Below are 21,953 nucleotides of genomic sequence, written 5' to 3'. Positions count from 1 at the left end.
CGGAGAAAAGCGTAGAGGCACAAAACAGAAGTTTAGAAAAAAGGGTCCTAATGGGGAAAAAGTAAAAGAGCTATTGTAATATATTTTTAGAAGGATATTAAGAGAACATATCAACAAGTCATATCAAGAGAAACCAAATCTAATTGTTGTAATAATGGAGAAATAACAAATAGTAAGTAAGCTAATGTAACTCTAAAACCACTGACTACTATTGGCACATTATACTGTATGTCTACTTAAAAATATTATAATATAACATATTAAAGATGTATACTTGGCTGTATGTATGTGTAACAGGTAGCCGACTATAGCTGAATACGTACGGTGTATACAACATAAACACAACATCCTCAGTATCTGTCTAAAATATGAACATATAGGGCTACTACAGGCCTTCAGGATTTAGGAAACATGGATTTGCTCTCCCCTCCCACTTTGTCCTCACTGGGTTCAGACGTTGCCTGTAGCTGTGGCTGTATACAGTCAGGAAAAAACAAAGATTATCTATCAGGAAGATGAATCACTCGACAGAAAAAAAACTAAATCCCAGTCCGTAGTTCCGGTTTGCGGTAGTGAGACGTGTAATCACATACATGATCTAGTATAGTACCGGGATTAGAAGACGTCTGTATCAAATATGACAAAAGGTTATTTTTCTGTGATAAAGCAACACGTTTAGTGCCACATACATGCTGATACTATGGTGATGACTCCACCACACCATCAGTCATGGCATAATAGGTCTACAATAGGTGTTGCAATATACTGGTGTTGAAAATAAATAAATTAAATATTGATATCATGTTAATAATACACAAATTATTACACACATATCATGTAAATAATCCAGTGCTTCTTAAAAATACTGTATGCTCTAAAATCAGTTACAGTTAGAGTTACAGATTCTCTCCACCTCCAGACAAAAAAGAGACCAAAACGTACAGTGAGCAAAGTTAAGGATGAATTTAACTGATAGCATTCTTTTGTTTCAAAAATTTTCCATAGATATTGTGATAATATTGTTATCATGATTTCTTTATGCCACTTTCTGTTGTGCAAATCTGACACTGTCAGTCCTCTGGTGATGTTGGCAATATCTTCTTTATTGCAGGCCTGTCATTACCTGTGATGAATACAGGTTAAAGGCTCCCAAGAGGTCTCTTGATTATCTCCTAAATTAAAAACCATTCCGATTTGTTTATGGTTGTGGGTTTATTTTCTTCTGCCTGATTTTCCACATGCTGCAGATTTAGGGTTGAGGCTATGCAGCCAATTACAGAATAACGATGGGTTCGTCACCACAGGTGTCACCAAATCCACTTGATCCTCCGCACTCCTCAAGTTAAGATGGACTGTCAACAGGCCTGCACACTTTACCGCTTCGTATATCAGGACAGCTCGTCATGTAATGTAAGTACTGTAGTTAAATGTAGAATAAGTGGGACTTGCAAGTTGCTGTTTTGTAAACACACCAGAAAGATAGTTGATTGTTAAGGCGGGTTTGAGTTGGTAAAATTTCCTGAGCACAGCAAAATAATGAGAAAATGAGAAGGTATAGGCAGAGGGTGATGTCTCTGTGGATGCAGACACCACACCACACTTCTGGTGATGATAGAGAGGAGTTATTTTTATACGAGGCAATGCATTGTTTTTTTGTTTTTTGTTTTTTAAATCCTGCATCGTGTGCCTTTAAAACAAGGTGGACAGTGTTGAAATCATGGACCATTTCTTCTAGTTTGTAGTCAGTTTAAGTTAACATGCAGCATCTGCCAGAAGTGGATACTGTTGCTATGGTTACCCACCGTTTGTGCACTGGTTTACAGAGGTGGCAAACTGTTGACTGGATCTTTTCCTGGTATATCACACCTTTTCTGTGACATTAGCAGAATATCCTTGTGACGGTTGGATTCCTTGTGAAAATCCACAACACGCTGACAAAATTGTTTTTGTGATATATTTGTACACTGTGATGCATTGTGTTTTCTGGGCCTGAGTGTAGACTATCCCACGCCTGGATAGCCTGGAAACATTTTACTATATAAACCTCAACCACAATCATTACACAACATAGCTTTTTTCAGCTTTGCCAACAAACAAGGCCATTGATGAACTACCAGCTTCATACATTTAAACAGTGAGGACCACCAGCTTTTCACATCATAAAACACAAAGTGCTGCTCCTCTTGACAGCAAACAGCTTCATGAGGACTTTAGTTTCTCTTTCACTGAGCATACTGGTCTCAAGGAATTCCCACCGGCCGTGATACCAGTAAAACTCCTCAGAGTGAGAGCTCTCTGCCCTCCTCTGCTCTCTGCGGTGGTGTAACCGGATCAGGGCAGAGCAGAGGGACGTACAGGAGGCTTGTTTGCCTCCAAACGAGCCAATGAGACCGGCTTTATATTAGACTGACAGCCCGGCTCAGCGAGCCCGGAGACGCCATCCTGCTTTGACACCCGTCCGACAGCCAATACGGATCCAAGAGAGACAGGAACGGAGGGAAAAGACAAAATACGAATTTGACTTCCTGGAGGTCAAAACTTACCTGCCACCTGTGGTACGTTAGAGTGTGTTTTATGGAAAAGGGGGAGCGACATCTGTAACGATGGCTCTATCTCAGATCCTGGACGACTCACCTCTGAGGTTTGGTCCCAAACACACTGGAGACGTGAACCTGCAGGAGCTTTACAACGAGAGGCACCGGCTGGCTCTGGAGGAGCTGCTGTCGGGGGGGCTCGACAACTTTCTGGACTTTCTCAGGAAAGAAAAGATCCCCAACTTTCTGTCAGACGATGAGATCCAGCGGATCAGGAGCGCCGCCGTGCAGCCGCGGTGTGTGTCCCTGCACGGGGACGACCACCCGGCGCTGGAGCAGTCGATCAGCAGCTCCGTGGACTGCTCCTCCGTCACTTATTTCCCCGAGGTGTCGGACATAGAGCCGCCGCTGCTGGAGATGGGATGGCCCGCCTTCACCGCCGGCTCGTACCGCGGAGTCACCCGGGCCGTGGCGTACTTCCAGCCCAGCTACGGGGAGAGCATCTATGCCTGCAAAGAGGCTGCGAGGCGCATGATTAAAAGTGCCAGAGAGGTATGCACGAAGAAACCATTTAAACACATCTGCATACTGGTTTGACCAATAATTAGCTTCCATAATTCTTTATAATTTGGCAACTTGTACTATAATTTAATTTTAAAAAGCACCATCTTACAGGCGCTGCTTCTATGTTGTCAGTATTCATCTCTCATTTTGATATTTCTGAAGGGACATACTGTACAATGTCAATTTTTTTCTACTCTCCCATTATTTCACATTTTAATATTTATATTAGAGCTGCAACAATAAATCAATTAGTCCACTGAAAGATCAAGAGCAAATATTTTGATAACAGATGAATGGTCTAGGTCATTTTTTACTTTGGGCTTTTTCACAAGTTTTTGACATTTTATAGACCAAATGTTTAATTCATAAAGAAAATCGAGATGTTACATTTCAATTGTTTCCTTCACAAGACCGATTTTGATATCCAGTGTTGTGTATTGGCCGATACCAAATACCGATCTGATACTATAAAAAAAAAAAACAACAACAAAAAAAAAAAAAAGCATTTTTTTTAACAGTTATATACTATTATCATCTACATGATGTGATAGGTGGGGCTGCAACTAACAGTTGTTTTCATTGTTGATCAATCTGTTGATCATTTGGTCGATTAATCATTTAGTTGCTTGGTTCACAAAATGTCAGATATTGGTGAAAAATATCGATCCTTGTTTCCCAAAACCCAAGTTAACATCCTCAAATGTATTGCTTTGTGCAAAACCAAAACATATTCAGTTTACTGTCATAGAAATGCAAAGAAACCAGAAAATGTTCACATTAAAGTGGTTGTAATTTGAGAATTCTGACCTTTTTTTCCCACAAGAAATTGCCCAAACCAATTAATTGATTATCAGTGTAGTGTTTGATCAATTTAATAGTTGACAACTAACTGATTTTTTGTTGCAGCTCTGGTGATATGATTACAATTGACTGCTATAGTAGCCATTGTATTTTCAAGGCCACAATGATGCCATGACAGCATGGGTTTGTGTGGTGGCATCCTAAAACAGGATAATTATTTGGGCTCTTTGTCAAAATCAAAATGATATTTTATTAAATAGCCCCCTGCCACAAAATAACGAGTGTGTGTGTGTGTATGTGTGTCTGTATATACAGTCACGTATTAACACATTTTTGGAGGGAAAATCTCCTTTGTATCATCCTTAAAATACATGCCAGATTGTCCCCATGGAATTTCCTTGATCAGTCTGAAATGTAGAAGTTCAGGCGTTTGAAATCTTGATCAGAAAGAAAGTAGTGACCAAAAGGATAAAACAAACAAAAACAGAGCATGAATATTCATGCTGATGTTCATGATGGGAGCTGTCAGTCCAGCCCAGCCTACCTCTTCTTCTTTTTCTTTTTTCTTCTTTTCCTTTTTTTTTTTTTTTTTTTTTTTTTTTTTGGAAAGGAAACATACCAGCATGAAGGGAGTGTGCGGCTTCAGCAGCACCTCAGGCCTGTGTAGGGCCTGCGTGCCAGATGTGCCTTGACTTGCTTTGCTCCCCTCCATGAAAATTTGCATTCCCTCTTTCATTAGAGAGCTTTAAACACTGGATTTCCTCTCTGGTTTACATCTAAAAATGTGGTGATTTGTACACAGTGTGCTGGCAACGTTAGAAAAATATTCTCATCCCGAGTTTAACCATTAGTTCGCTTGTTCTTTTGTGATGTTGAACCGCTCACTGCGCACAGTCTTTATTGTACAAAGAAGCCACTGACTGTAACGGCACACTGTGCATCTATAACGTCACTGGTCAGCTCACAGGAACAGCCTGATCCTGTAATTCTGTAAAAATTTAACTCGCTCTTTTACACATTTTTCTAAAAATAAGTGCCCACACAGTATCATCCAAATAAGGCGGGGAACTCCTGACAAAGCTGCATGTGGATAACACCAGTTTGAAGCAATAAATCTGAGATATGTAAACATCCGTGTCTAATCCTCGACACACAACCTTTACCACAGCATGTGAAATTCCATTCTTCCTTGCGAAAAAGAGACATCTCAGCACAATCCTGAGCTCAGGAAAATGGACGCCGTCCCTACAGTGCACCTTCTTGTCTTCTGTATAAAAGTAACTTGTTTGCTGACCAAGCGTTACTGCCGATTGCCATGGTAACAGACCACAGTCAATAGAAAGCTCATCAGCACACACATTACTGTGAGTGTGTCTGACAGAGATTTGCAGCTCTGTTTGAATAAGGCCTTGCATTTGATAATAATAAAAACAGTCATGTGCGACATGTGGGAGAGCACGGCTGCGGCCCTAAAAGGAATTCTATTATATTACCTCTGTAATTTTCCACTGCAGGTGATTGCCATAGTTACAGACTCCCTGACAGACCTGGATATCTTTAAGGATCTTCAGGAGGCATGCTCCCAACGCAAAGTCCCTGTCTACATTCTGCTGGACCAGTCATGTGCTCCTGCTTTCCTCAAGATGTGCAAAAATGTTGGTGTTCGCCTGGATGACCTTCGGGTATGTGGTTGGTTCAGTCAAGCTGGGTGTGGCTCTGTGTGCACAATGCCAGCGTCAAATGGCATCAAATAAAAATTTGTCCCTTTAAGATTTGATTATGACTGGGCGGGTCTGCATTTATCTCTCACTCCTGTTCTCTCCCTCTCTCTCTTTTAATCTGTACAGCAAATGAGAGTGCGAATCATAACTGGTACAACTTATTACATGAGATCAGGAGCAAGGATTACTGGGAAAGTTCACGAGAGGTTCATGCTGATTGATGGAAACAGAGTGGCTACAGGTTCCTACAGGTAACAGCCTGCTAATCATTCTACCTTAAGTCAGATGCTACAGCTGAGTATTATGCAGCACGAAAATACCTAAAACTGCCAAATTTAATAAGCCGTGTTTCCACCCAAATAACTTTTAGCCCCAGGAACTATTTTTGAAGGAAACTAAAAGGTTTCTGTAGCAGGTTGTCTGCTTTTCCATTGCAGTCTAAAGACCAGATAAGATTAGGCCAATTAAGACCCTTTTCCATACATGTGCTAGCTTGGCTTGACTCAGTTTGACTCGGCCCGTCAGCACATCACGGCAGGGATTTGCATCTCCATTACAACAGGACTTTCCCTAGGCATACCTTTTCCTTTACTTGAAGGTGTGTCTTTTAACCGAAGACAAGCTTAGCTCAACTCAGCAAAGCTTGGCATGATAAAACTGGTAATGGAAATCCAAATCATTGCTGTGTGGTTCGACTTGATGAACAGGCATCATTACTGGTTCATTGCAAACTGGTTTGGGGCTGCACATTTTTAAAAAACGTTAGCTGAAATCAATTTAAATCTGTGATTATTCGTCCAGTTAGAAGTGTTCAGTGCTGAAAGTGGCTCCCCCAGAATTCCTTTATTTTTGGAAAGTACTACCCCCTGAGCAGAGAACTTAATTTAGACCCCGGTCCATGTGGTGGAAGGTTCCTAGTCCATGAGGAAAGTTCATGCAGTGGAAACAAGGCTCTAGACTGTAAAGTAATACATTTTCTCGTTGGTTTTGGATAATAGCACCAGTTATTTCAGTCATGCATGTTATTAAATTCCATTCTTGTGCAGGTTCAACTGGACTGATGGTAAACTAAACAGCAGCAACCTGATCGAGCTTTCTGGTCAGATAACAGAGAAATTTGACGAGGAGTTCCGGATCCTCTACGCCCAGTCTCTGCCTATAAACACTCGAGGACCTCCAAGTGTCCGAAACAGCGGCATCTACGAGCATCTGCTTATCAAACCCTCTGCCATCTCCTCGCCTCAGCTGGCCAGAGAGAGGCCTGCGGAGCTGGTGTGTCTGACCAGCACCCCCAGTCGCAATCCCCAAACCTTAGCTGTCCAGCCCACATGTGAACCCTTGATTCCAGATCTCTGTAAAACCAACCCAGTGTCAAACTCATCCACCATAGATGGGGATTGGACGGAGCAGCAACACCTGCAGGAGGAGATCCTGGCTGGTAGCACCACTTGCCGTTTCCCTGCAGATCAGCTTGCAGAGAAAGAGCCGATGATCCCCACCACTGTCACCTGTCACGCCTCCACTCAGACCAGCTGGCCAGTGATGGACAGTGACACCCAGTCTGACCTCCAGCTCTCACAACACCCTGACCTCACCACGCCAACCAGCACAGGACCAAACAGGGCCACATCTCCCAGGCAGATCTCGCCCACCCAGGCAGCTCCAGATGGCACCTTAAAGGACTGCTTCCACAAGCTGACCAAAGAGCGCCAGTACCACTACTCCACCATCCGCTCCAAGCTGGAGCACATGGTGACCGCCCTGTCCCAGAGGCGAGAGCTAGCGGATGTCACAAACATGACTCAGGGACCTGGCGCTCCCAGCAGGCAGAGGGTACACAAAGACTGTGGGCAGGAACCGAACCCCAGACTGCTTGTTGAAAGTGCGGGCATGGGCACATGGCCAAGAGCCAGATGTGTACACTAGTCTGTCTTCAGGGTTTTCAGCAATGGAGGGTAGTTAGGGGAGGAGTTGTGGCAAGTTTTCTCTGTTTCAAATAAACGGTTTTCGCTTATGGGGTAGAAATCCAGCTTTTTTCTATTTGTCTTCTGTTCTTCTGTGCCCACTTTTGTCCTGCTTTCCATGCGGTGTCCTGTCCATGTCGAAGCAATTTTTTCTGCAAAGGTAACGCAGATTTATAAATGACATTAACATCTTTCAGAAATTATTATTTTAACCAAAGACACGGTGCAATAATCATTTTTAGACCATGTCAGTTTAATGAATATCATTTGCTGAAGTGGTTAAGACTGGATAATATCTGCTGTAGAATGAGTAAAAATGCATTCAAGTGCTGTTTTGGTTGTTTAATCACATTTGGCTGCTGTAACTGCATATGAACAACATTCCAGAGAGCAGCTGGCTCTCCCTGTGCTTTGCTAATAAACAAAGTAGTATTTTGCTAGATGAGATGCTTATTTTTTGTCTTATCTAACAGTTCCTACTCATCCACCCTTTGTGTTCACTTCTAGCTCCAATCTACTTGAAATTGCAATCAAATCTTTGTGGAGAACATCTTTGAAAACATTTGTTCAGGAGTTCCAGGACACACAAGGAAGCAAACTGCTCCAAAGTGACTTAACAAAGAAAATGAGCACCTGCGCTTTGTGCACTGCAAGGCCTTTATGCAGTTAGTTGAAAGACAGCATCTGTGATACTGGCACCTCTGCTGATTATATTGCCAATCACAGTTGCTGTCCAGGGTGGATTTGGAGGAGAAACTCTGTCACAGATCATAAGCATAGATTGGAATCTTAAATGTTTGTCAGGCCACAGACCATTTATCTGATAGAGAGACGGAGCAGGGACCGCTTGCTATATATACTGCATTGAATATGTTAGGTGCGTTATAGCCTCACCCTCTGCACTTTTGCCACTGGTTTCTGGGGTGGAGGTTATGTTAGAGTCTCTTCGGATAATAACACAGCTAATTGGCCAGTATGGTTCCATAATAAGGAACAAAATAGTTCGCAATGATGACTATTTACTAGACAGTGATTTAGTTTGAGTTAGCTAGCTCAGGGGTTCTCAACCATTTGTAACTTAAAGACCACCTCTGATTGTTAAAAAAAATCCAAAGACCACCTTCCCAAATAAATGAGAAAAGAAACACAACATAAGAAAAAAAGAAGGAAAAATAAGCTCCTCTGCAATTGTGAAGGGTGTCTTGCTACAGGCTACACAAGCAGGAGCTGTATAAAGTGGTTTTGACTGAGTTGTTAATGTTGTGATGACTTTCTGTTGTGACTAAAACTTATCCTTTTTCCTTAGGAAATATACTTTTGGCTTCCAAACATCCTGGGTGCTTTGTGTTTAAGTATCTCTGAAGCTTCACTGGTTTTAGCACCTCATTTGACAGCTTTTCACCACATTCAACACACTGTGCTTCGGCTCAGCATCGCTGGCTGCCATTATGAATCCAAATTTAATGTATTCGGGATCGTATTTCTTCACCAGATGCTTTAGAGCTTTTATCGGTGCAGGATTGTGTCCTACTTGAATCTTTCAAAAACCAAACAATTTGTGTTACTGCATCTGAGGGAATGTTAGCTAGTAGCTAAAGTGGCAAAGCATGTGTGTCTCTGATGACATATTGTGATTGGTGTGGTGACAGCAAATGTAACTGGTCATTCAAATTATGCGTTTTAATTTGAAATTTTGACACCACTTCCTCCACTGCCCACTAGATGGCCCACTAGTGAGTGGCTGAGAGTGGCTGAACTAGCTCACATGACGGCACAAGAATTCGTTTTTTCCCCATTCATTTATGTATTTACTGATAGTTTGGACAATTTATATTTGCTAATATGTTGGATGCATGTTAATGTGTATTTCAGACATTATTTAATTTTTGTAAGAAAAAAAGAAAAGAATTATGAAACAATAATTTGGTGTTGTGCAGTAACTCTGAGGACCCACTAGGGGTCACAGACCCCCTGTTGAAGAGCCAGGGATTAGAGTGGATGCTATAAATGGACACTTCACACACACACACACACACACACACACACACACAGACTGCTGACTCCTTGCTGTTATATTATGTTTCTTAATAATTATCCACACACATCAACAAAATATTTTTTGGAAAAAGGAGATGGTAAAAAAAAAGGGTTAAAAAGCAACAAAGATAAATACAGATAATTTTTATGTCGCAGTGTAGCAGAAGGTTGGCATTTGTGCAAATCTCCATACTGGCAACAATCTACCTGAAATTATTCTGTAGCTCCACATAAATTGAGCCATAGATTTTACTACATGCTGCTGAGCCTGGCACAAACGCTGCTGCGGCCTTCATATCTCGCACTTGAGCTCAAAGGTCCTGCTGTGAATGATCAAAACACGTCAGTGTCTTGGCTCCGGTGACAAGTGTGCTGAGAACACCCTGAGTTATAAATGTATTACTCAGTCAGAACTTTATGTGCCTACCTTTATTGAGGCAATGAGGTGTGACTATCTGATATCAAAACGTAGAGACAGCTTCATTGACAAAGATAGAGACCTGCTGGCTGTGGGTTCAGTACATGACAGAGAGCAGAAATCAGTAGGTGATCAAAGGATTGTGTTTACACATCATGAACTGCTTCAAGCTGTAATTCACTAATGAGGTTAAGTACATTCCTTTCTGCAGTCCAGTAGTTTTCAATGGAAGGATCAAACTTTTTTTCATGTTTAAAGCAATGTTTCCATTGTATAATGAATTTAAACAAAAGAACTGAATTGCATATGATGACAAAAACAGGTCTCATTATAAACATACTTGCTTCTACAACAGCCCATATTTGAAAATAGTATTAATGAACTAACTGTTGACATAATAATTCCAGAAATACGCATTTTTAATTTTGATACTCAGTTTGGCCTACATTTAAAGCTACTACAGTGAGTTTTTATAAAACCATCTCAGTTTGTCACTGATGCCTCTATATGACCTACAGAAGTTAACAAGACCATCCACAACAAGATCAGCTATTTCTGCACAGTTATTCTAAATGACCCGCCGCTGAGTCAGATTATCCTTGAAATTAGATGAAACAAGCCTGTGTTTACATTTTCCCAAGCAAAGGTACAATGAGTAGTACACTGACCAGTTAAAAAGAAAATGGCTAATAATTTTACTTTTGATGTTACATTTTGTGGTTATTAGAGTGGACATACCCACCACTTTTGTCTACAGAAGCCACCAAAATCAACATGATATGAAAGTTCCTTGTAGAAGCTTTAATATTTATATTTTGTAAACATTTAACATCACTATGTTGTATAGTAGCGCTTGTTCTTATTGTAAATGTATCTCTCAAAATCAAGTCAGTCATTATTTTTATGGAGGCTTATTAGTCATTTATTCCAGTTGCTGAAAGTAACTTTATATTACTTTACTACTTAGTACTTTATATTATATAAGTACATGTATACAACTATTGTAGTGAAGTACAATTTTGAGGTATTTATACTTTACTAAAGTATATTAATTTTATGTGTGCGTAGCATAAATGAACTTAAAAATTTTGTTGTGCAACCCTGTGTTGCGTAATGATAATAAATTACCTTGATATTGATTATACGCTACTTCATACTACAGGGGATAGTTGATATCATGACCTCAAAAGAACGCATTACATCCGCCAACCATATCATTGATATAGTTTCACCAACAATGTTTAAATCCCTTGCTGTCACAAACATGAGCCTCTCGCCGACCAGTAGATGCATGCTTCCTTATGCATGGTGATGTGATTGGCGGATGTAGTTTGTTAGAAAGAAAATAGATCCTGCAGGAAACTGCTCACAACAAGGTCTCTGGTTTATCTTAAATAAACAGGTCATGATTCCTGGAAAGAGATATTGCTTTTCAAATGTAATATTTTGGTGTTTGAGCACCACAAGCTGAGTGCCATCTAGTTACATTAAATATGAGAAAAGGCAGACATCAAAACTCTGCAGCTCACACCAGAACTACCCAGATGGACAAATAGTGGTATAGGTGAGAGACAAAAATAAGTATTTTTCATTTTGGGGTGAACTATCCCTTTAATATTGTACCTTTTACTCCACTACACTGATCTGACATGAGATGGTTTTATGAATAAAAAATGCAACAAACGATTTAGTTGGCTGCCCATTAATCTGGCAAACACTTTTTAAATGCATTCATTATAGTAAAAGAATACTATTAGTTTCCTAAAGTAAAAAACCAACATCAACAACATTCAAAACACAAACTTATTCAGTTCATAGTGATATAAAACAGAGAAAAGCCACAGTTAAAAATCAATCAATTATCATAATAATTGCCACTAATTTTCTTTCCAATAAAATAATTGTTTTTCCTCTAATATTTTGGATTATTTCACATGAATCACCCAACTGCATATAAAGAAGTTAAACTTAACTCCACCTTGAACAGCTACAACATTTAAAATGCTGCTTAATGAATGTGTGATAATAATTAAACGGCATATAAAAATATAATGATGTTGATATTGATAGATATGCACTTTTACTGAAGAAGTATACTGAGTACCTCTTCCACAATTGTTTTATTCATTAAATAATTTACCTGCTCGTTCCTATTAGTGGCCATGCAGACGGTTTACCCAACACCAGTTAAATGTAGTTTCAGCCGTAATAGTATTGTTTGATCTTGTGTGAAAGCTAATTGTACCTTTTGCCTATTTTACAGAGGAAATGTACTAAAAGGTCATAATTAGCATGATTATAACCACTAACTATAACATATTGCACAAATTTTAAAACAAACAGTGTTATAAATGTTTTTCATTTACAAGATGCCACATTATTACCATCCACACTTAACACAGCTCCCAATTCAAACTATTACATGGCAATAAGGTAAAAACAGCGGGCCCTTCAGCGGCTCCTCCTGCGGTGTGTGCATCTCCTGCCAGGCAAACACATCAAAAGCCTCTGCATTCATTATGTAAAATGGCGCAGCTGAAGGGGAATTGATCTACAAGTAAATACAATGGTGGTAATATGTGAGAGAATGGTATTTGATTTTAATTGGCTGCTGCAAAGCAACCACTGGCTGTAATCAAGGAAGCAGTGGGGGATCCACAACACACCAGTCTGTACCTATTAGGCTCAGCTCACTGGTAAACAGAGATGCCCGTATATTCCACTTCACATGTGACAATTAAAACACTAAATCTATGATTTACTTGTTATTTGATTTTATATGAAAAAAACTCTATAGAAAGTGCCTATTTCTACTGGGATCCTGCCTGTGATGAGCATCAGCTGTAACACTAGCAGGGCTCAGCCAGCAGAGAGAGCCCTGTCCTCAGCTAAGACCTGCTCCCTGCTTTATTTTCCTCTGTGTCCTGCTTCACTCCCCTGACGGAAATGTGCTGGAACTCTGGAGGTAACAAAGGATTATTTCTTAGAATAAAACAGCACCATATCAGTGTTTTTCAACAAAAACACTACAGAATTACCATGATTTCATCAAAATTTTTAGATGCATCTGTTATAGATTCATTCATTAAACTGTAAAATGTAAATTTTGAAGTTTTGTTGTGAACATATTTGGAAAAGACAAACAGCCACTGTCTGATGTCCTCTTCAGGTCACCTATGATCCCTGGAGAATGGTTGTGGTAGAACATCTCCTGCTGCATTATGGGTAAAATCCTTGTGGATGTCAGCATGTCTGATACAAGGTGTAACATTATATCCTATCAGATATATTGTGTTAAATGCACAATATGTAAGTTCTTCCTCAAGGGTCTCTCTTGCATTTAAAACACACAAAACCAATAGTTTGATGACGCTTGGAATAATGTAAGATCAAGGGAGTTGTTGTCTTCACTGTTAGACAGCCACCATAGCCGATGTAAAACACTCACCCTCTGACATATTCGATGTATCTCGTCTTTGGCCAGAAGTTTTAGCAGGAAAACACACACATTACCTTGAGTAAATCATGGATTTCTCTGGATTTCACCAATGTTGTTAACATTTTGGTAAAGTAAGTGCACAGCTTAACAAAACATATAACATAGGACTGATGATTTTAGATTTCAACACAGTAATGTTACATATTATAGGTTTAAGGCCAAATCCAGTTAGTTGGTATGTGTTTTTTGCACAATGACAAAAATCATTTTATTATCTTTTCATTGCAGGTGTGTGGATCCAGGGACAACAATAGTGAATGTCAAAGGGATGTAAATATGAATTTATTTGCAACATCTGTAATATATTCATCACACATTCATGTTTGTATGTGTATTATGTAGTGGCTTCATCATATATTGACGATAACCATAATATTAAAAAAACGAAATACTACATTTTGTCACCATGAATAACACACATTTACTGTGCAAATAACCCAGCCTCTCTTAAACATATTGTATACTCTTGAGTAAGTTATAGTTATGATTACAGATTATCTTTCCACCTCCCTACACTATTTTGAAAGTAATTAATTTGCCAGAAATGAGACAAAACACACAATAAACAGAACTTTGCCTGATAGCATTATTTTTTCATACTTTCTATAGATATCTTGATAATATTGTTATCATGAATTATACTGGTCACGATATCTGTATAGTGAAAATCTGATTGTTGTGGCAGCCCTAATATTATGTGTTCCTCCTTCCACTGTGATATTTCGTGTACGAAATCTAGATTTGAAGGCCAGGGGCTGTGTGTAGTATGACTGCAGTATTGTACACTAACAGCCCCTCTGTCCCCTCCTAACAGCCCCTCAGCGTCCCAAAGGACAGAATAGATCAGGATGCTGCAGACAGACAGCACTCGTCATACAAGTGATTATTGGATTTGTATCCATCACTCCCTCTGTGTGTCCGGGTGTGAATGCACCGCCTCCTATCTGTGATACAAACAGTATATTTGTTATTGTGTTATATTATATTATCCTATAAACTGAACGAGCAGTCAGAGCAGTGTGTTTTCTGTCAATTGTTCAGATTTTGGCTCAGACTCCTGGAAATAACAAACATCAGGTTTGGCTTCTGACACCGACTAACAGAGTCAAACGGCTCTCCTGGTGCCGAACATAAACCTTTTAATTACTGCAAACATGGTTGATGAGTTTGAAGCTTGATTACTTGGCCTTCATTAGTCAGATTGTGAGCTATAGTGACTCCCAGAGGCGCAATTTGGCATCTCTAAACACTGCCTGCCTCTGTGTTTAGCAATTACATTTACCCTACAGTACACCCAAACAGGTGTGTGCAGCCAAATACACACACACACATTCACTGTCACACACAAACAGACTCATGTACATGTTTTATTATCAGCTCGAACAAGCAGAGCTGGACGGAGGAATTTCAGTCTGTTCTTTAATTCAGGGAAAAGAACCTGACTAAAAGAAAACATTGATAAAATGTGCTTAGTGTGCTTAGTTTGTTGAACTGCGCCTGTCATAATGATTTCGTGTTTGCTGTGCCATCTTGGCTTTGTTTTCCATCAGGGCGGGCGGCCGGTGGTTGTCACTACAGCGAGGAGGGAGCGTTCTGCCTCAGGCCACGACACACTGATAATGAATGTTCAGCTCATTGGAAAAATAAAGTGTGTGTGTCTGAATTATGTGGTCAGGATCTGGCCGTTGTTTGGGTGTGTGAGTCAGACGCAGTGACATGCGCGGACGTTTGGTTTGCACAACAGTCAGTCACTTCCTGCGTTGTAATGCTGATGCCAGGCCACAGTTAGGCTAATGCAGGTGGAAGGTATTGTTGATAGGCTCTTTGTGCTAAACTGCATGTTGAGCTTTAACGTGCTGTCCGGCAGCAGCCTTGACGCTATTTTTAGACGGGTACAGCTGCTCCTTAGCACCCACCCTTAAACCAGCCATTCACCGGAGATTTATGGCACGAGGCCCATGAGAAACAGCTGTAGTGTCTTACCACTTGCTGGTCCGAGGAGAGGAAACTGAGTTCTTTAAAGAATTATATTTATTTTGCTTAATTTGTTAATAACCATCATTAAAGGGACAGTTCACCCCAAAATTAAAAAGTCCATATTTTTCCTCTCACCTGTAGTTCTATTCATCCATTCAGAGGCCAAAGTTTTTGATGTGCGTTGCAGAGTTTTTGAGATTTCAGCTATAGAGATGTCTGCCTTCTCTTGAATATGCTGACACTAAATCACACTCAGCTTGTGGAGCTCAACGTGCCTAAAAAAATGCATTTTAAAAATTCAACAACCATGTCTCTTTCCAGAAATCATGAACGGATTACTCACAACAATCCACAGACATTGTTATGAGCAGTTTCATGTAGGAAGTACTTTCTTTCTTTCTGCATTAAAAACTACTTTTAAGTATTTGTTAATGATTATCAAATGATTTGTAAACCTTTAATAATTAGTTTGCAAACTGTCTATAAACATTATTTGGCTGGCTATTATAAAGTTGCAACTGATGATGGATGACAAAACCTTATGTAAGTAACCTGCTTATTTTAACAGAAAGCATGATCCTTTCTTAAACTCACCCAAATACAATGTATTTTTGTTGCCCAAATGTATCCATGTAGTTTTTGTGCCTGCAGTTTGAAAGTCTACCCAGACGTTGCATACTTTATCCCATTGCACTTCAAGTACAAAACAGACACTAGAGGGGTATGTTGTCTATAAACAACATTATCTGGATGGTTATTGTAAAATTGCAACTGATGTTTTCGATAAAAGTAAATTATTAATAAATACTGTGTAGTGCAGATGGGCATTATAAAGTTGTAACTGATGTTTATGAAACTTTACATAGTTTTTAAAGCATATATGAACATAATTTGAATGTCGAAGTAACTTAACTAAAGTTTAATTGATTATGACTTTACCATTTATTAATAATGGTAATTTTAAAGTGTAACCCTTATCATTTTGTTTGTCTTAATTTTGTTAAGTATTAAATGTAGTTATCAGTGGGTGGGGATGCCTCACACTGTTGAACGTTGAAACCACAAGTCTGTAGCGTCCGGTGCTGCAGCGATGAGTCAGGCTCTGGTCATAACGCCACCTGGGTCCAACACAAGTTCAACACTTGTGGTGAGCTGCTCCCCCACAGCACCATGTGTCCCAGCACGTTAGCTCAGCATATATTGCCTGACATCTGACAAAAAACAATATAGTTTGTTCCCGATGACTGCGTGTTTGCTCAGAAAAGACTCCCAGGACTTCGTGTTTTGTGCAAAAAGCACAGATTTGTCCTTTTGTTCGTTTTCTGCCTTACTGTTCCCTTGATACTGTATGTACAATCCAGCTCACCACAGACTCAGTTACATGATTATATTTGTGTAAATTGGCAGGAAACTGCTGTGGAGCTACAGTAGACATAGATACTCGCCTGCTGTTGGCTCCTTTTATGTGAGAGAGTGTGTGTGTGTATGTGTGTGTTGTTGGGGATGGGCACTAAATATGCAGCAGCTCCCTCAGCCTCACTATAGCAGCTAGAGCTTAAGTTTAGCTTATCACTGTCAGTTTGTTGTCTCCATTATTCAAAAGGACACCTTATCAGCCGAGGCGACTCGTATTAGCCCTCTCCACTGTGTGTGCCCCACACAATGATGTTCTACACTGTTCCACATTAACTCTGGTGTCTATTTCAGCAGCTCTCTATCCATTTATTGATGCATGTCTTCCATTGATCCCGCCATTGATTTGCCATGCAATCCATTACCCATCTGTCTGTTTCAGCGGGCTTTTAAATGATTCGTCAGATCGAGCTATTAAGGGAAGTAGTGGTGAAGTCCAAGGGTTGGTGATACATTCACAGTGAGAGGGGGGCTCTGTGTGTGTGTGTGTGTGTGTGTGTGTGGTTTGGGGGTTGGGTACAGGTGTTGTTGGGCATTTAGTGGTATTCCTCACAGTAATATGATATTAACACAGTGCTAATTAAGTGTGATAAATGTCATAAATATTTAATATATAGATAATTATAGAGTGAAATAATCTAAATTTAAAGTCAAACCCAAAATATATGTAGGGTAAAGAATTAAACCTTAACACTCTTTTGGTATTGACCAAAATGTTCCTGTGCACAGAGTATCAAAACATGTCAAGGGGCTCACCAATTGGTTTAAATTAATTTAATTAATGCAACTTGGTTGTTTTGTGCTCTGTTTTTTGGTAGACATATTGCTCTTATGTTCTGTATACTCCTGATATAATTATAATAGACGAATTATGAAAATCAAAACATGCACCGAAAAGCAACAACCAGTGAAAGTCAAATGTAAACTATTTTATCCTGCCACAGTTCCTGTATGTGTTTATAGAATAGAACATTTGATATCTGTGAAACGTGGCTTCTTTTGTTAAATAAAAAAGAAAATCATGTACACATTTGTCAAAGTAAGGTATCAAAAAAGAAGCGTTTTGGTATTGGTACCAAATGTCTGGTACCATAAAGGCACTAGGTCACAAACTTTCTATGGCAACTAGCATCAGTTGGAATATGACTACTGACTATGACAATATGAATACTGATTTCATTTTAATGGAAAAGTTCAACTTTTTGGAAAAATATTCTTCTTTGCTTTCTCACTGAGAGTGAGATGAGAAGATTAATATCACTCTCTTGTCTGCCTGTTTGTGTAAAGTGAGAAGCTACAGCCAGGAGACCATTATTTTAGATTAGCCAGGGGTGAGTTACAACAACAACAACAAAACTGTACTTATATTCTTATATACCTAAGTTTTTTTTAAAAGTAATATACTTTTTACTTCACTACATCTTCCATTTACCTTTGTTACACGCAGTCTTGAAACTGAAGTAAAACTGTAGTTAGCTAGCCAACATTATAGTGATGTTAATTTTTCCAATGTAGTGTTAATCTTTGATGGCATTAACTTTTAGCTAGTCGTCTGTTAGGCTATTAATTTGGTGTGCTTTAGAAAGCAGTTAACCTAATGTAATGCCAGATTCATCATTAACATTACTTTAATAATTGCAGTACATCCTAAAATATTAAAAGCAAAAGTAACCTTTACTTTGAGTAAATTATTAAGTATTTTTCAGATTTAGTTGAGTGGGTTTCTGAAATGGTAACTTTCACTTTTACATGAGTCATTTTTTCATGGGAGTAATTGACAAAAAGGCGCTAAGGGGAAACAGCTAGCCTGACTCTGTAGGTGTCTTTAAAATACACTTCTCAACACCTCTAAAGCTCTTTCATTAAAATGTTACATCTTGTAATCTGTACACAAACTAAAATATGAAAACAACTATTTGTAGTTTTACAGGGAGCTACGTGCTAAAATTACTTCTTAGCCACACTACAACTAAGATAATTGTCTCCTGGCTCAAGCTTCATACTGATTTGACAGACGAATCATTAAACTCAACAAGAAAGCGAGAAACTGTATCTCCAAAATGTTTGACTCTTCCTTCAGTTTAAATGTTTAAAGCTCATGAACACCTTTCAGAATTCAATTGGATAAACTTAAAAATGCTTGGTCATCAAGCTAAAAAAACAAGTTGTGTGTTTCTTAGTTCCTGAAAAGTTGAAAGTTGGAGGTTTTCACCTGACAACAGCGATATTTAGGAAAAAAACACGTCCTTCACCCAGCACCCTCCCTTCAAGTTCGGGAAATGTATTTTTACGGGGATTATCTTTTTACACGGAGAGAAGTGCGCTGAGATTTTTGATGTTTCATACTTTTTTTTTTGAATTACAGTCTGGCTTTTTCAGGGTAACACTTTAATCTTCCTGTAAGAACACACTTTGAGGAAACAAAGAAAATGCCACCAGCCAAACATAGATGTGGGGGGTTTCCAGATTGAGATGCAAGATGGATTCATATATATTCATGAATTCAGTCAGAAAAGTCAAACGGAAGCAGTATGATAATCTTGCAGTAATTGCATTTTTCCCTCCAACTGTTTTTGGCAGAGCTCAGAGCCACATCCTGAGACATGCGATGGGGAATGTGGTCTCAGGGAGTGTCACAGTGGTTGAACGGTGGATACACTCTGACCCTGTACCTAAGGCCAGTCAATCCACAGCGGGGTCAAGTGGTGGTTATGCCAAATCCAATGGATTCATGGGTAATGGGATGGCTATCATTAGTCCTTGGATAGTCAATTATATGTTTAATTAAGCAAGACAGACATCAGATAATTGAACTATTGACTGCTCTCTCTGAGTCACATCTGTCTTCTGATTCAGGACGGCCCAGCGTAAGTCATATCAGATTTATTTGGAGGCATGAGATCCTGTCATTAACTCCACTGATTCATTTGGTGTCCTGACCTCTGACTGAGGAACTTTTTTCGGCTCAATTTTCTGACTTTCTCTTCCAGGCCTCGGGAAATGCCATTATACACTCACAAAAAAGAAACATCCAAAAGGACCATATTTCAAACTATCAAGCTTTTTTTCATACTTGTCAGTCTGCTGGATACATGTCAGCAGCCGTCTGAAAAGTGCTGACACGGCTGCCCTCCTGTCCGGCAGCCCGCTCCCTCTGTGTGAACTTGGATTTAGCTCAAGGGTATAGCCACCCTGCTAATGTGATGTAGCTCCAAGAAGGAAACAAATTGGCCTGACGTCTCATACACTGCCTTGTCTTGATTGTGTGATGGCTTCTACTGCTAATGTGTTACGATGGGTAGACCTGCGTGGGGAGGGAGATGGGTGTGTGTGTGTGTGAGAGAGAGAGAGAGAGAGAGAGAAAGAGAGGGGAGAGGGGGGAGAGGGAGGATGGGGGAAGGGCCTCAGTCTGCAAGATCAGCACAAGTGGAATTGCATTGATTCAGTTAACTGCAGAGTTGGAGCGTGATGTGGAATTCTGTTTATCAAGGGTGGAGTTTACACGATAGGCTCCATTTTGATCTTATTTTCCCACATCGCATTCATAATCAGTCCCTGCTCTCTTACTTTCAGCTATAAATGATTAGATCATCTTTATACATACATCTTAACCCTACCTGCAGTTTCATATGAGCAATAAAATGAGCAGATATGTGATTTAAATGGCCACGTAATGCGTTTCCCAAGTGTCTTTTGTACCACAAACATAACCAGAAATGTTCGCACAGCTCAGATGTGACGATACTGGCAGATACACACTGCAAACATCATCATAATCTGTATTAATCTACGAGATCAGATGTAAACAACTGACATCATGTTCTGTAAATCACCAGGAAATGTGCTGCATATTCCAAGTAAATACCAACTTGTGTTTTATATTCAAACTTGAAGCCACTGGCCCAGAAACGACATCTGCTGAATCTTAACAAACTGCTAAATAAATCTCAAACATTGTATTAATCATAGGGAATGAAGCACAGAACTGTGGCTTTGTTACTGGCTGTTTCTTATGAATGAGGAGTGGTTGGTGGCTGAAAATACAAAGAAAAAGCAGAAAATGTTTTGTATTTACTATACTGAAAGTGCAATATAGAAAGGACATTCTTAAACTGACTGATGTTCCCATATATTTTTAACTCTGTGAGACAAAGAGACTTTATTTACCATTGCTACCATTCATTCAATTACTATTGAATAAATCAGTGTTTTATGTCACATACGTTTGGCTAATATTAAAAAAAATCTATGACAGGTGTTTCATGTATTTAAAGGAGGAATCTGCAATTTATTTATTGTAACAAATCATAAAATGATCACAATATGTCAGAGATCAAGGAAATGTGTTAAGTTGAAATACTTGCTTCTCTGACAACAACGCTACAACTGCAGTGTCCCCCTTTGTTATTTCTATTCTGAGCTGGAATAACTGTTTTTGTCTGCCCGTTAATTAGAGTTCAAATTACTGCCGAACATTCGCTGAGTGAGTAAGTGTCTATGAGTTGTAAGAGATCATTAATAATCTTTTAGGAATATGTTTATAATGGTTAAATTGAGCAATATGTTTTGGCAGTGAAACAGGGAGCCACTTAACTCCAGAGAGTCCAAAGTCCAGAGAATCCAGAGTGTGTATTTTCAGAGCAGTGTGCTTTTGTTTGCAGGATAACGGGCTTAACATAGAGGAGGCAGAGGGAAACCACTCGCCTCAACCATAGACTGTATAGTAAACAGGAGTTCAACCTATTTAATCACTATTTGGACTGCTTTACTCATTTTTACACTTGCAATTGCTACATTTTGCTCCTTTAAAAGACACCTATGTGCATGCTTCTGGGATTTAGGGTGGATACAAGCATTGTAAATTAATGAGGCTCTCTCTTAAACATACATTTAAACAGGAGATGCTGCAGATGTATATTTTCTTTTCCTCCGTTACCTCTCCTCCCCTCTCTTTCCTCTCCTCATTTCTCCGTCTAGCTGTAGGGAATTTGTCTCGAAGGGTTTATCATGACGGCCTCATATTTC

General features: G+C 39.4%; 1 protein-coding gene across 1 annotated transcript; it reads left to right on the top strand.

The window, feature by feature from the left end:
• Positions 1-2,426: 2,426 nt before the first annotated feature.
• Positions 2,427-8,026, top strand: sack1d (scaffolding CK1 anchoring protein D). The gene is made up of 4 exons (XM_084728344.1): positions 2,427-3,086; positions 5,414-5,581; positions 5,747-5,871; positions 6,667-8,026. Exons 1-4 carry the CDS (start codon positions 2,604-2,606, stop codon positions 7,544-7,546), a joined length of 1,656 nt encoding a protein of 551 aa, XP_084584470.1. The 5' UTR covers positions 2,427-2,603; the 3' UTR covers positions 7,547-8,026.
• The last annotated feature ends 13,927 nt before the right edge of the window (positions 8,027-21,953 follow it).

The sequence above is a fragment of the Lutjanus erythropterus genome, chromosome 2, assembly GCF_056507025.1.
Source record: "Lutjanus erythropterus isolate fLutEry1 chromosome 2, fLutEry1.hap2, whole genome shotgun sequence".
NCBI classification, from domain to species: domain Eukaryota; kingdom Metazoa; phylum Chordata; class Actinopteri; order Lutjaniformes; family Lutjanidae; genus Lutjanus; species Lutjanus erythropterus.
This window is presented reverse-complemented; position numbering and strand designations above follow the sequence as displayed.